This window comes from Apteryx rowi, unplaced genomic scaffold (assembly GCF_003343035.1).
Source record: "Apteryx rowi isolate R43461 unplaced genomic scaffold, aptRow1 scaffold_20, whole genome shotgun sequence".
In the NCBI taxonomy this organism is placed as follows: domain Eukaryota; kingdom Metazoa; phylum Chordata; class Aves; order Apterygiformes; family Apterygidae; genus Apteryx; species Apteryx rowi.
This window is the reverse complement of record NW_020448308.1, coordinates 841,476-853,693: the sequence shown is the minus strand read 5'-3', so window position 1 is coordinate 853,693 and position 12,218 is coordinate 841,476. Positions and strand designations below refer to the sequence as shown.

Sequence of the window (12,218 nt, the reverse complement as noted above, 5' to 3'; positions counted from 1 at the left end):
GTCCCCCTCCTGCCGCCGCCGCCGCTCACTTTTTCTCGCCCTCGAAGAGCAGGAAGGACTCGAAGGCCGGAGGCGCGTTCATCCCGCCGCCGCCGCTGCTCGCCCTGCCGTTGCCAGGGCGCCCAGCGCGTCACTTCCGCCCGCCGCCGGCTCCCGCTTCCGGCGGCCCCGCCTCCTGGTGGGCGGCGCCGCCAGCGCCCCGCCGCGGCCCGGAGGGCTCCGCGCAGCTCCGCGCTGGGGGGCGCCTGGTGGCGGCGGCGGCAGCGCCAGCAGTGACGTCAGCACCGGGACCATGATGCCACCAGCGATGCCACCAGCAGCGCCGCCATCCGCAATAGCGCCAGCAGAACCACCAGTGATGCCCCCACTGCCATCAGGGATGCCGGATGGTGGCACTGGCTGAGCCATCAGCGATGTCACCAGTGATGGCACCATCAGCGCTAGCAGCAGTGCCCCTCGTGCTGCCGCCAGTGATGTCACCACTGATGCCATCAGTGCCACCGGCAGCACCACCACTGATGCCCTCAGTGCCACCACCCGTGCTGCCACAGCCAGAGCCACCCTGCCCACTAGTGCTGCTGTCAGTGATGGCACCAGCGACTTCACCACTGCCACCAGCGATGGCACCGTCCGCAGAGCCCCCAGTGCCACCCCGCTGCCCCAGAGCCCCACTGGAGCCGAGGAAGGACGAGGGGGTGCAGGGTGCAAGCAGCCTTTATTGCCCAGCAGTGATGGGGGCATGGAGCAGGGACACCCCGTGTCCCCCCCACTGACAGGGGGGACACGGGGTGTCCCTGGGCGCAGGGGCCCCTCACGTCTGCAGCTCCAGGAGGGGGCCCGGGGCGGGCACGGGGCCAGCCTGGCGGTGACAACCCTCCAGGTCCCGCAGCACCGCCAAGAGCCGGTCCAGCCCCTCAGGCAGCGGCGCCTCTGCGGGGGGACAAGTTGGGGGGGGGGGTGAGGACGCCGCTTCCCCAGGGTGCCTGCCTCCCTCGGCCCCGAAATGGCCGCCACGCTACCTTTGGGGCGGCTCCAGGGCCCGTTGGGGGCGTCCTCGGCCTCCAGCAGCTCCCAGTACTTCTCCCTGCAGCGAGAGGGACGAGGCCATGAGCCCCGGGCAGCCCCCGCTGCCCCCCGGCCCGGGCCCCGCCGCACCTCATGGGCTCCCGCAGGCTGCACAGGTGGTGGAAGATGAGCTGTGCCTCCATGTCGGGCTCCAGCGGGTCGCTCCACTCCTGCAGGGTGACGCCGTGGCGGGTGGCATCGCAGCCCAGACCTAGGGGACAAAACCCGCTGGGGACCCGCCGCTCACCCGCGGGGAACCCGGCCGTGACCCCCCCCCCACCCCCGCCGCCTGCCGTACCCGTCTTGTCCTTCTGGTGACAGCAGCTCCACTTGTCCCCTCTGAAGACGCCGGGGTGGTAGGAGCAGAGCATCTCGGGGTTGCTGGCGCAGGCCTTGCGCAGGGCTGAGAGCCACTGGTTCAGCTCGTTGACGCACTGCGGGAGGGCACAGGGCAGTGAGGGGGTCCTGGGCGCACGGTGGCCCTGGCCCCCCCCCCCCCCAACGCCCACCTTGCACTGCAGGTACGCCGTCTCCTGCTGCCCTGCCTCGTCCACGTAGACGATCTGCATCACGTGGGAGCTGCCGAAGCTCTTCTCCTCCACCTTCTCGGCCACGCGGATGTTGGACAGCGCGATGGAGCCGCTCTTCTGCCGCCGGGGAAGGAGAAGAAAGTGGGGCTCAGCACCCTCCCTGCAGCCCCTGGAGGCACCCGAGAGCCGCCAAGGACAGGGAGAGGGAGCTATGGGGCACTGCCACGTCTCCGGTGCCAGCCTTGACCCACCATGCAATGCAGAGCCCCGTGTCCAGCACCCCGAGGTGGCACACGTCCCCAGGATGGGGCCCGTGGCTCTGCTGGCACCTTTCTCCATGCAACGCTGGCCACACCATGACATGTCCCCCCATACCTTGGAGCTGGGGGTCTTGGCAAAGCTGAGGGCCTCGCTGGTGAGGGAGAAGTGCAGCTTCTTGGAGGAGGAGGAGAGCAGCGGCCCCTTGCCCCTGGTTTTGTGGATGAAGAGCGGGCCCTCCTTGACGACCAGCGTTTGCAAGGTGAGGGCGTTCTGCAGGTCCAGCTCTGCGGGGAATGGCCCTGTGCCCGTCAGAGGGGGCTCACGAGGCTGCGCCCGCCCCCACGGCCACGCCACTCACCTTCCTTCTCCTCGATGCCCACCAGCTCGGCGATGAAGTCCTTCATCTGGGCGACGCCGCGCTGCAGTGCGGGCTGCAGTGGGGCCAGCCAGGCCTCCTTGGCCCGCCCCGCTGCTGCCTCCATGTTCCCCACGATCTGGATGGCCTGGAGTCAGGAGGGACAGCGGGGTCAGGACCACGGGCACCGTGAGGGAGCCCAGGCGTCCTGGCCCTTCCTCGCCAGCCAGCCCCGCAAGGAGGCGACCAGGCACCCTGCAAACCCTGGGAGGTCCACGCAGCACCCTGGCCAGGAGGACACAAGCACCGAGGCCCCCACCCTCCCTCCTCCCCAAAAAGGCCCAGGTGCCCCACAGCAGGTGCCAGGGACCCTTTCGGCATCCCCATCCCACCTTGGCCAGGAGAAGCAGCGTGCGGCTGGTGCGGGAGTCAGCGTGTTTCTCCCGGAGGTGGAAGAGTTTGGGGGTCATGATGGCTGGCGAGAAGAAGCGGAGGCAGAGGAAGCTGGTGACGGCGATGAACTTCACGTTCTGCAGGGGCACGGGACACGCATGAGGGCACAAGACACACACGAGATGTGCACAGAGGCATGAGTCACGTGCGAAGGCATGACACACGCGAGGGCTGACACCCCCCAGGCATGGCACTTGCTGATTTATTCCCTGGGCTCCTTCCCTGGCGCCTTGGAGAGGCCGTGGCGGCTGACTCCACGGCACGAGGGGGAATCCTGTACTTATGTGGGATGCAACTGTGACCAGGGTGGGAGTGAAATTGCGGTGACAAGGGCCAGAAGAGCCTCATCCTGCAAAGGCATCTTGCGATGCCTCCGATCCCCCATCCCCTGGCAATCTCCAAGGGAAGTTCCCCAATTTTCAAATAATATGAAAACAGAAAATTTTGTGATTCTGAGCCACTGCCATGGGGCTTCCTGGGAGCTGCAGTTCAGTGCAGCGTTCCCCATGCTCCGTTCCCAGCAGGATGCACCCGTTCCCCTACCGAGGGGGGGACCCTGGGGTGCTGCAGCCCGTGCCAAGCCCTGGCCAAGGCTCCCGGCCCAGGGAGCAGCTGCCCCCGAGGGAGAGCAGGGCCCCGAATCATCCATCACCCCCCGAGGGCTTTCCCCGCACGCCCACCTGGTGCTGGAGCTCGGGGAAGCGCTGCCCGACGCGCCGGAAGAGCTGGCGGAAAGCGGCGCGGACGACGGTGGGGCAGGCCGGGGCCGACTTGGTGATGGCGGCCAGGAGGTCGCCCAGGTAGGACTGGAGGTGCTGGCGGCTCTGCTCGATCACCTCGCTCTCCGTCTGCACGCGGTGCAGCCCCGAGCACCTGGTGGCACGGCCCGCCATCAGCCCCCCGCCGCGGGCAGCGGCGCCCAGGGGGATCGCCGTTTCCCCCGCTGTCCGCGTCCCGCCGCATCGCCCCTTACCCGACGTCTTTAATCTCCACCTTGCTGGGGTCCAGCTCCACGTACTTCTTCTCCTCAAACACCCGGTTGATGGTGGGCCCAAGGACGGCGTGCAGGTACTGCATCCCGGCCACCTGGCGAGGGACAGTGCTGGGGACACGCTGCTGCCGCTCTGCCGGCAGTGCCCGCTACCGACACCCCAAATCCCCCTGCTAAGGGCTGCCCAGGGTTTCTTTGACGCTTTCTTCCCGTGGTGCCTCCAGCCACCTCCTGACACATCCCTCTCCAGCAACAAGCATCCCTGCAGGCCAGGGACGGGGATCCCTCCTGCCCAGAGCCAGCCCCCCTCCCAGGGACACCGGCCCCAGCAGGGACAGCACAGAGCTGGGGCGACCTGAAAATACCAGGGTATGGCCCAAAGTTCCCGGCAGGGTCCCGCCGTGGGCAGAGCGCAGCCCGGCAGGGCAGCGGGAAGGGCAGAGCACATTCCCGTGCCGGGGCGGCACACGGCACCTTGAGGAAGGACTCCATTGACTTGGAGGCCAGGGAGTTGCTCCGGAAGAGAGTGTTGGGCTCGCCTGCAAAACGCGAGATGGACGGTCCCGTGCTGGGGACGGCAATGAACATGCGTCACCCACCCCGCAGTGATCCCACGCCAGCCCCGGCTCCCAGCCTTACACGGCTTCGCCAACTCCAGCTTGAAGAGCAGGTCCAGGAACTCCTTGACCAGCCCCTGGCCCAGGAAGAGCTTGACCAGGTTGATGGCCACCTCCTGCCGGCACTCGGCCGTGGTGGTTTCGTCGAGGAGGGTGATCAGGTGCACTTTGCCATCCTGGTGGGGACAGAGATGAAGATATGATGGCACTAGGGAAGCAGATACCCCGCCTTGGTGAATAACTGTCCGGCGAGGAGCCGACGTGCCTGGGACACGCGGGGCGCACTCGGCCAGGAGCAACGCTCACCTGGGGCCCCGACTTCACCTCTTGGCACAGCAGCTGGACCAAGGGCTGGTAGCAGCTGGAGGGCAGCACCGTCTCGTCCCGCAGCCGCACCTGCAGCTGCAGGGATCCCAGGCTGCCTCTGTGACGGGACGAGTGCGGCATGGAGAGGCACCTCCCGGAGCAGGAGGCATCCCAACATCCCGGCCCCCAGCCTTGGACGTCCTCGGAGGGCAGGTCGAGCTGCCCTGCCCTTGCCCTCCCCATTCCTGGCCTCCGAGAGAAGGGTTTTTCCCCAGGAATTGCCTCTCCGGAAGAGCGCTTTCCTAGGAATTGCCCCTCCAAGGAAAGAGCATTTTCCAGGCATTGTCCCTCTGAGGGAAGGGCACTTCCCAAGAATTGTCCCTCCGAGGGAAGGGAACAACCTGGCCAAGGGCAGGGCATTTCTCAAGAACTGGCCCTCCAAATGAAGGGCACTTCCCAGGAATAACCCCTTCCCGACACCCCGCAGGCCCCAGAGCCAACGCAGCTGCACGTCCCTCACGCGTCCCACCGCACGCCATCCCTCGGCACGGCCGTCAAGACTCACTCTGCCTCCCTCGCCTTGGATTTGTCCGGCCGCAGCCGGAACCAGCCCTCCTCCTGCCGGACCGCCTGCAGCCCCGGCACGTTGAACACCACCTGGCAGGGCGCACGGGAGGAGAGGTCGGGCAGTCGGCCGGGAAAGCAGGACACCCGCCCTCTCCTCCGCTACCCCGGCCAGGGCTGAAGGCTGTGGCTGTGCCAAGCAAGGCACTGCAGGTCACGGAATGGCCCAGAACAGGTCTGCAATCCTCCCCCGAAACGCTCCCGGCTTGGCTCCGGGCTGCAGCGCTCTTGGTGAGAGAGCTAGCAAATCCCGAAGGGGCCAGCGAGGAGGAAAACCCCTCCTACAGATGTGGGAAACTGAGGCCAGAGAGACTACGGGGCTTTGAGGGCATCTCTGCACCCAAACCACCTCTTGGAGCTTCTCGAGAAGGGCTCGTGTCCCAGCCTGCAGCGGCAACAAGGTCCCGCGCTAGGGGTTTTTCCATCCAAAGACCCAGAAATGGGGACAGTCACAGCGACCTGCCGAGAGTGCTCCGCGCCTCCCCGGCCCCGCCGCGGCCCTCACCTTGCCCAGGAAGTCGTTCCGGCTGACCAGGTCCCAGTCCCACACCTCCACGCACAGCTGCTCCCCGGCGGCCTCAGGCACCTCGAACTCGAAGGTCTCGTTCCAGCGCGGGTAGCAGGATTTCTTCACCACCTGCAGCAGTGGGAAAAGGCAACGGCTTCAACCCCCCGTTGCTGGTGCTACGGGGTGGCCTGTACATCCCTGGGGCTCCCGGCTTCGGCACGAGATTAAATCCAGCCGGGCCACGGCTGCGCAGGCAGCTCCATTTCCCAACTGGCCTCCAGGTAGCCCATGACTTGCTGGGAGCCCGGCTCCCGGGACAACGCGTTTGGTGGCCATCGTGGCTCTCAGCTCTTAAAGAAAGAATTTTTCCTGCACTGTTAAAGACAGTTGAGGAAGAAACGGAGACCGACCTGAATTTCCCACTCATGGGCAGTAGGCGTTTTTTTCAGGTCAGTCTCCTGACTCTCGGAAGCCACCACTGCAGCTCTCGACACCGTTCGGACCGCTAAGGCAAAGCCCTGTCGGTAACCGAGCTGTGCCAAACCCTTGTCTTTAAGATGGCCCGGAATCTAAAGGAAACACCTTCACCGGAAGGAGCCCCGCACTCACGGCGCTCTCCTGCGTCTTCCCGTTGTAGCGCACCCTGACGAAGGGGTCGGAGGCGCCATTCCGGTCTTTCCGGGCCAGATCCCTGCGGAGAAGAGGAGGAAAGCAAGGGGGCACCTCAGGGTCTCCTCGGACCGCAGGTGGGAGACACTGGCAGCTCCCCCGGGTGCATTTGGCCGGCTAATTGCAAACCCCGACCGTGCGCCGGAGTGGCCGCCCCGTCGCCCGCCGGCCCCCGCGCTCACCTGGCCTCGAGCACTCGGCAGCAGAGCCGCCGGCCGGCCTCGCTCCGCAGGACCTCGACGCGCAGGTGGATCTCCCCCTGCACCTCCTCGTCGGGGTCCACTGCGCTGAGGCTCAGCCAGCCGCTGACGCCTGCAGCGAGAGCGGGGCACCGTCGCGCCCGGCTGCGAGCCGAAGCCGCGGCGGCTGCTCGGCGCCGTTCCCAGGGGGGCCTGCGGCGGGCTGCGACGCTCGGAGCCCCACCGGCAAAGCCTCCCTTCCCCGGGCAGCCCTTCTCCTCCCGGGCCATTCCGGGAACGGGTGCGCAGGGCCCGGAGAGGATGGTGCGCGGGGGGGACGGTGCCCATCTCTGCCTTCGGGGCGACCCACCCGGCGGGACCCGGCTCCCTCCTACCCTTGGGGTGCTCCGCCAGCATGTCCCGGGTGATGCAGACCTTCCCGATGACGTCATCGCGGCTGGAAAACAAAGCCGGGGAAGCCTTGGCAGCAGCTTGGAGAGACAGGCCATGAGCCCCCGAACGGCAAAACCACCTCGGCGCTCGGGGGACGCATCCGGCGTCCGAGCACCGCCATCCCCTTCCCAAGCCACTTCCAGGTGCATCCCAGGGCCCACGCGCCTCTCTGGCCCACCCAGGCCAGCCCGCACCGGTGGGGGCGAGGTGGGGATTCTCCAGTGTCTAGTATGGGGTTGAGCAGCCTGCCTTTCCCTCGGCGTGCGGACAGACAGACTTCCGTCTGCAGTCAACCGTTCCCGCTCAGCTTTGAGGTCTGCCATAAAACGTGGAGGACCCGGCCCGGCCCCCCGCCCCAGCGGCGATCCGCCCGTACCTGAGCGCGTCCTCATCCATGACGTAGAAGGAGACGCTGTGAAAGCTGGGCTGCAGACGCACCTCGTACTCCTCGCCCCAGAACGGCGACAGCGTCTTCCACACCGTGGCAGTCCTGCGGGGCGGCCGGCACCGCTGGCGGGGGGACAGGGCTCCCGCGCCCCATGCCGGGCACCTCCCGCCCCCCCAGCCCGCGCCACGGCCGGCCAGGCCCCGCGAGAAACCCGCAGGGCAACGGGCGCCCCGGCACGTCCCGCTGCGTCGGGGCCCGGCCGGGCACGCGGAGGGGGAAAGGGCAAATTACAGATCGGAGCTGGCGCCGTTACCAGCCGCTCCGAAACGGGAGGGTGCTCGTGCCGAGCGGAGCCTTCCCCGCGCGGGGCCGGGGCCGCTCACCTGACGATGGCCTCGTTGTCGATCTTCACGATGCAGTACGGGTCGCTGCTCCCCGTGCTGAAACACAGCGGCGCGGCACTGTCAGCGCCGTCCTCGGCGCCCAGTGATGCACCGGCCACCCGCGGCCCTGAGGATTGTGCCAGGCTGCAGGATGCCCCAGCGCCAGCCCGGGAAACCCAGGGAGGGATGGCGGCGCGGGACAGCCAGGGGCAGGAAACCCGCGTGTCCAAGCAGTCCCACCAACCACGAGTCCACGCAGGATTTGGAGAAACAGGGAGCTGAAGGCGGGGGGGAATCCCAACAGGACTAGAAGGGGGAGCACAACCCTTATTAGACATCAGAGAATCAACGCAGGAGAGCGGCAAAGCCCTCAGGCCTTTCAGGCTGAACACCCGCGAGCGGATCCACCCCGAGGGGTGAAACGTCGTGGGATGGGATGCACGTGCCTCTCCGGGGCCGGCGCTAGGAAATGCATCATTGATCCCAGTTCCCGGCCAACGCCGGCGTCCGGCCGCGACGCCCCGCCGGCAGCCGCAGCGCGGCTTTCCTCTTCCAAAGAGGAAGGCGAACAACAAACAAAACCCACCCTTTTCCCCGAAACAGGTCCACGTGCTCACAGCCCCCTTCAACCCCGCGGGGATCCCATGCCCAGCTGCCTCCGTAAGGACGCGGCCGGAGGGCGCCCGGCTGCGGCGCTTCTCCCGGCCACGCTCCAACCCCGCTTCCTTCCACGAGCTGCTGCCAGGAAATTCACCGTTTTACAGCCTGGCTCGAGCCCGCCCGGGTTCCTCGGAAATCAGATAACTCCCGTGCAGACAGGGAAGCTGGGTTGGGAGCCGGGGAGCCCCACGGCAGCCCCCGCACCGACGGCGCTGCCCGGGACCCGCGCCGCTGCCAGGAGGGTGCGAGCGCTGCTTGCTGCCGCCCTGCAAGCGCGCGATGGGAAGCGGCTCGAGCAAGGGGTTATTCATTAACGCGGGCGCCCGGAGGCGGTTGCCAACGAGCTGCGAGTTTCCAGGTAAAGGGGGGACTCAAGCACGGAGTAACATCCCTTCCCGAAAACAGGAAGGTCGGGACAGGTCATGTCTGGAGCAAGCCCGCGCGGGCAGCGCCGCCGAAGTGCGTGCCGAGGACGAGGAGCGCGTCCCCCGAGGAGCGCCGGGATGCGCACGCAGGCCATGGCTCTGCAGGGACGCCCGGATGCCCTTGGGGAGCACATCCCTGCCGTGCAAAGCGCGGCCGCCGCGGGGCCAAAGGGGCCGGGATGACCCACGCGGACGCACGCGCTGCTGTTACGGCAGCCTCGCAGCTCGGCCGTGCTGCAGAGCAGAGCCTGCTTCGGAGACCAACGTGCAGCAGGTCGTGGGGGGAAAAAACCTAACAAAAATAAGCAAATAAATAAAACCCACCCAGCGGTCAGACAGGCAGGTCTAAAACCGCCTTCGGCTCCCTTTGAAGGCACGAGGGCCTTTCCTGCCCCCTCGCCCCATCTCCGAGGCGGTCGTGTTCTCAGGGCCGTTCTGCCTGCTCCCCGCCCATCCCTTCCCGGTGCAGGTTTCCAGACAAATCCCGAGTGCTTCGGGCCGGCTGTCAGGCTGCAAACAGCGGCAGGTTGCTAAGAGCGTGTTTCTGCCAGCCCGGCAGCAACGCTCCCATCTATAACCGCACTCCGGACGGGTTTTAAATGAGACCAGTGGATTAAACACCATTAAGCAGAAACTATTGCCGACATTTCCTGCCTTGTGCAAACTATTCAGTGGGCAGCGAGCGCATACGCAGCAAGGGAAACATCTGCCCGCTGGCTGCGCCTCCGCGAGCCGCGCCGGGTGCCAAGGAGCGCAGTTTCCGATGGGAGCTGCCCCGAGGCACAAACGGACCGAGACCGCTCCGGAGCCTGCGGTTTGCACAGGGATAATACAAATCCGCCGTTCAAACACAAGCTGGGAAGCAGCACCCGGGGTCCCCGGGGGGGTTACGCCGTCTTTGCAGCATCGCAGCCCCCGGGCGCGAACCGACGCTCACGAAGCGTCAGACAAGGCAGGTCACAGGCGCCGGGCATCCCGCGGGTGCCTGCCCCCGCGAGCTCGTGTGCACCCCAACGCCGGACGGGGCCGGTGCATTTGGATGGGGGGAAAGAGATGGGAAGGGGGGAGCTAGGGCTGTTTTTAAACTTAAAAAAAAAAAGTGGTATAAATTATACAGAGAGGAAGGGAAAAAAAAAAAAAAGAAAAGGCCATTTGGAGCCTGCTCTGGCATCCCCCCGCGGCGCAGGCACGCACGGCCATCCATCTTCGCAAGCAGCGCCGAGAAGGGACTGATGGATCGTGCGAGTTTTACGATTAAAAATTCCCCGGCTGAGGCACTGGCAGGGCTTTGCCCAGTGCTCCAGGAGACCAGGGAACAAGAAAGGGCGATTTTCCTTGCTTTCCTGCAGCGAGGCTCCCTGGAGACAAGGCTGCCCATGCGGACGGGCAGGGAAGCGGCGGCAGAGCGACCCGCCGGGCTGCGTTGCAGCCACCCGGGTTGCTTCCATCTCCCGTGGGCTTTGGCTCCCTTGCCATTACTCACGGTGACGTGGAAGAGGACAGCAGACGGAGCCGGCTGCTGCCTGTTTACAGCCAGTTTTATGGTCTCGCGGCAGTGCCGGGTGCCGGTGCCAAACCGCTCTCCGGGCGGGCTCTTGCTTGAGGAACAAAAACAAACACCAGCGTCTCCCCGCTGCAGGGAGCTGGAGACGGCGCAGGGAGGGCGACGGGCGCCTTAGTGCTGCGCTGGAGCTGCAGCACGGTGCAGCAGCCCCGGGCGGGTGCCAGCCCCCCGATCCCCCCCCCCCCCGAACTCGCAGCCCCGTTGGCCGGGGCTAAACCCCGCGGAAACGGGTGCCGTTAGCGCGGCGGGAGAGGAGAAGCGGGCTGCAGCGCTTCCGCACGAGCCCGCTGCCGGCGCTGGTGACTGCAGCGGGGCAGGTCTCTGTTTGACCGAAAATGAGAATCCCGCAGGTGCAAGCCCAGCACAGCCAGAGGCAGGATTTGCTCGGGAAAAGGGCAAAAAAACAGCCCGGCCGGGCGTTTGACAGCATAACTAAGAGCCCGAGGCAGGAGGGGCCAGCGAGCCGCGGTGCTGGAGACGGGCCGAGGCCAGGCTCCCTCCCGGCTGCCGAGGAGGGATTTCGTCCCAGGCGGCTGAGAAAGCAAACGCCGTCACGGGCTAAAGAAAACGCTGCCTAAACCGTCGGGGCTCCCGCAGCCCCGGCCAGAGCCCCGCGGCCGCCCCGCGCACATGCACCCGGCGGCTTCCAGCATCCTAAATTCATCCGGCGAGTCTCTCGGGTTGCTTGCCCGCTCCCGAGGCCGGGGATCGCTCACGAAGGCGCAGGTCTCGTGGTCACGGCCCCCGCGGGTTTGACGGGCGGGGACGGACCTGCAAACGAGCCCGGGGATGGGAAAATCGGAGGCAGCCGGGGACCAAACCCCCCGGAGGCGGGTGACGACGGCCCCGGCGGGGGCGCGCGAGCCCCCCTCCAGCATCGCCTCCGCGGGCAGCGCCGTGCGCGGGGGCAAAACCCCGCTCAACGCTGCGGCCGCGACAAGCCCTGCCGCTTCGCGCGGGGCAGGGCAGAGCGAACGGCTGTCGTGAACCCCATCCGTGGGCAGGAGGCGGCCAGCGAGCCGGGGGGAGCCGCGGCCAAGGTCAGGCAGCGGCAGGTGAAGGAAGGAGCCGGGTCTCCGGTTTCCCTTTTCCCAGCCCCGGCCAGGCTCCCTGCCCCTTCCCCGGCTGCGTTTGCCCGCGGATTTGGAAACCCCCGGGTAAAGTGCGATCTCGCATCCAGTCTTCTGCAGCCCTCCCGAAATCCCACCTCCTGTCGCCAGCTCAAGTTCCCGGCAGGGAGTTGCTCCAAAGGATTTAAATCAGGCCTGACACACGGCGCAGGGAGGGGGAAGGCACGTTTCTTTCCATGTCTATCCTCTTTTTTTCCCCTCCATGACAGCTGTGGGGCTTTTTGCTGATTTTCCAGCAAAGTTTTCCAGCGATTTCCCAGCCGGGCTGCGGAGCAGCTCCTCAGCGTGCCCGCAAGAGCGTCCTGCCGGCAGCGAGCAGCTCCGCAGCCAGGCCCCCGCGCCTCCATCCCACGGGAATAGCAGCGGGCAAGAAGAGCAGCAAGGCCAACGGCACAGTGGGCAGCTGCTGCCGGCCCCGCGGGAACGGCGGCTGGAAGCCGGAGCGAGTGGGGAAGCCTGCCCGGGGGCGGCTGCCCTGCTGGTTTCGAGCCGGGACTCGGAAAGGAGAAGTGACGGAGGGACGGGAAGCACGGGGGCTGCCACGGCTGCTTTCAGGACGGCTGCACCGAGGGTGCACGTGGGGTCCGGCTGCGTGTCCGTGTGGGGTCCAGCTGCGCGTCCGTGCCCAGGCACCCAGGGGGCTCCGGGCCCCACCAA

The 12,218-nt window shown here is 66.9% G+C and overlaps 2 protein-coding genes across 2 annotated transcripts in view; both read right to left on the bottom strand.

Annotated features, from left to right (window-relative positions):
• Positions 1–132, bottom strand: part of POLR2J (RNA polymerase II subunit J) — a 2,149-nt gene extending 2,017 nt beyond the window's left edge. Inside the window, exon 1 of the mRNA XM_026063605.1 lies at positions 30–132. Within this exon, the coding sequence (XP_025919390.1) occupies positions 30–82 (53 nt within the window). The 5' untranslated portion in view covers positions 83–132. The remainder of the gene's footprint in view (positions 1–29) is intronic.
• Positions 133–811: 679 nt separating this feature from the next.
• LOC112964980 (ras GTPase-activating protein 4-like) lies at positions 812–10,071 on the bottom strand. The gene is made up of 21 exons (XM_026063631.1): positions 10,062–10,071; positions 7,783–7,909; positions 7,388–7,501; positions 6,954–7,015; positions 6,562–6,691; positions 6,320–6,401; positions 5,708–5,839; positions 5,144–5,235; positions 4,579–4,729; positions 4,295–4,448; positions 4,130–4,194; positions 3,638–3,750; positions 3,345–3,537; positions 2,604–2,741; positions 2,215–2,359; positions 1,971–2,140; positions 1,575–1,712; positions 1,364–1,499; positions 1,156–1,276; positions 1,020–1,084; positions 812–930 (listed from the first exon to the last, which is right to left on the bottom strand). The coding sequence occupies exons 1-21, from the start codon at positions 10,069–10,071 to the stop codon at positions 812–814; spliced, it is 2,457 nt and encodes an 818-aa protein (XP_025919416.1).
• Positions 10,072–12,218: the final 2,147 nt, after the last annotated feature.

Coding starts and splice junctions, on each gene's coding strand:
- LOC112964980 (XM_026063631.1), bottom strand. Junction 6,692..6,953: donor GCTGGCGGAGCACCCCAAGG/GTAGGAGGGAGC, acceptor CTCTCGCTGCAG/GCGTCAGCGGCTGGCTGAGC. Junction 4,449..4,578: donor AGGTGAAGTCGGGGCCCCAG/GTGAGCGTTGCT, acceptor TGTCCCCACCAG/GATGGCAAAGTGCACCTGAT.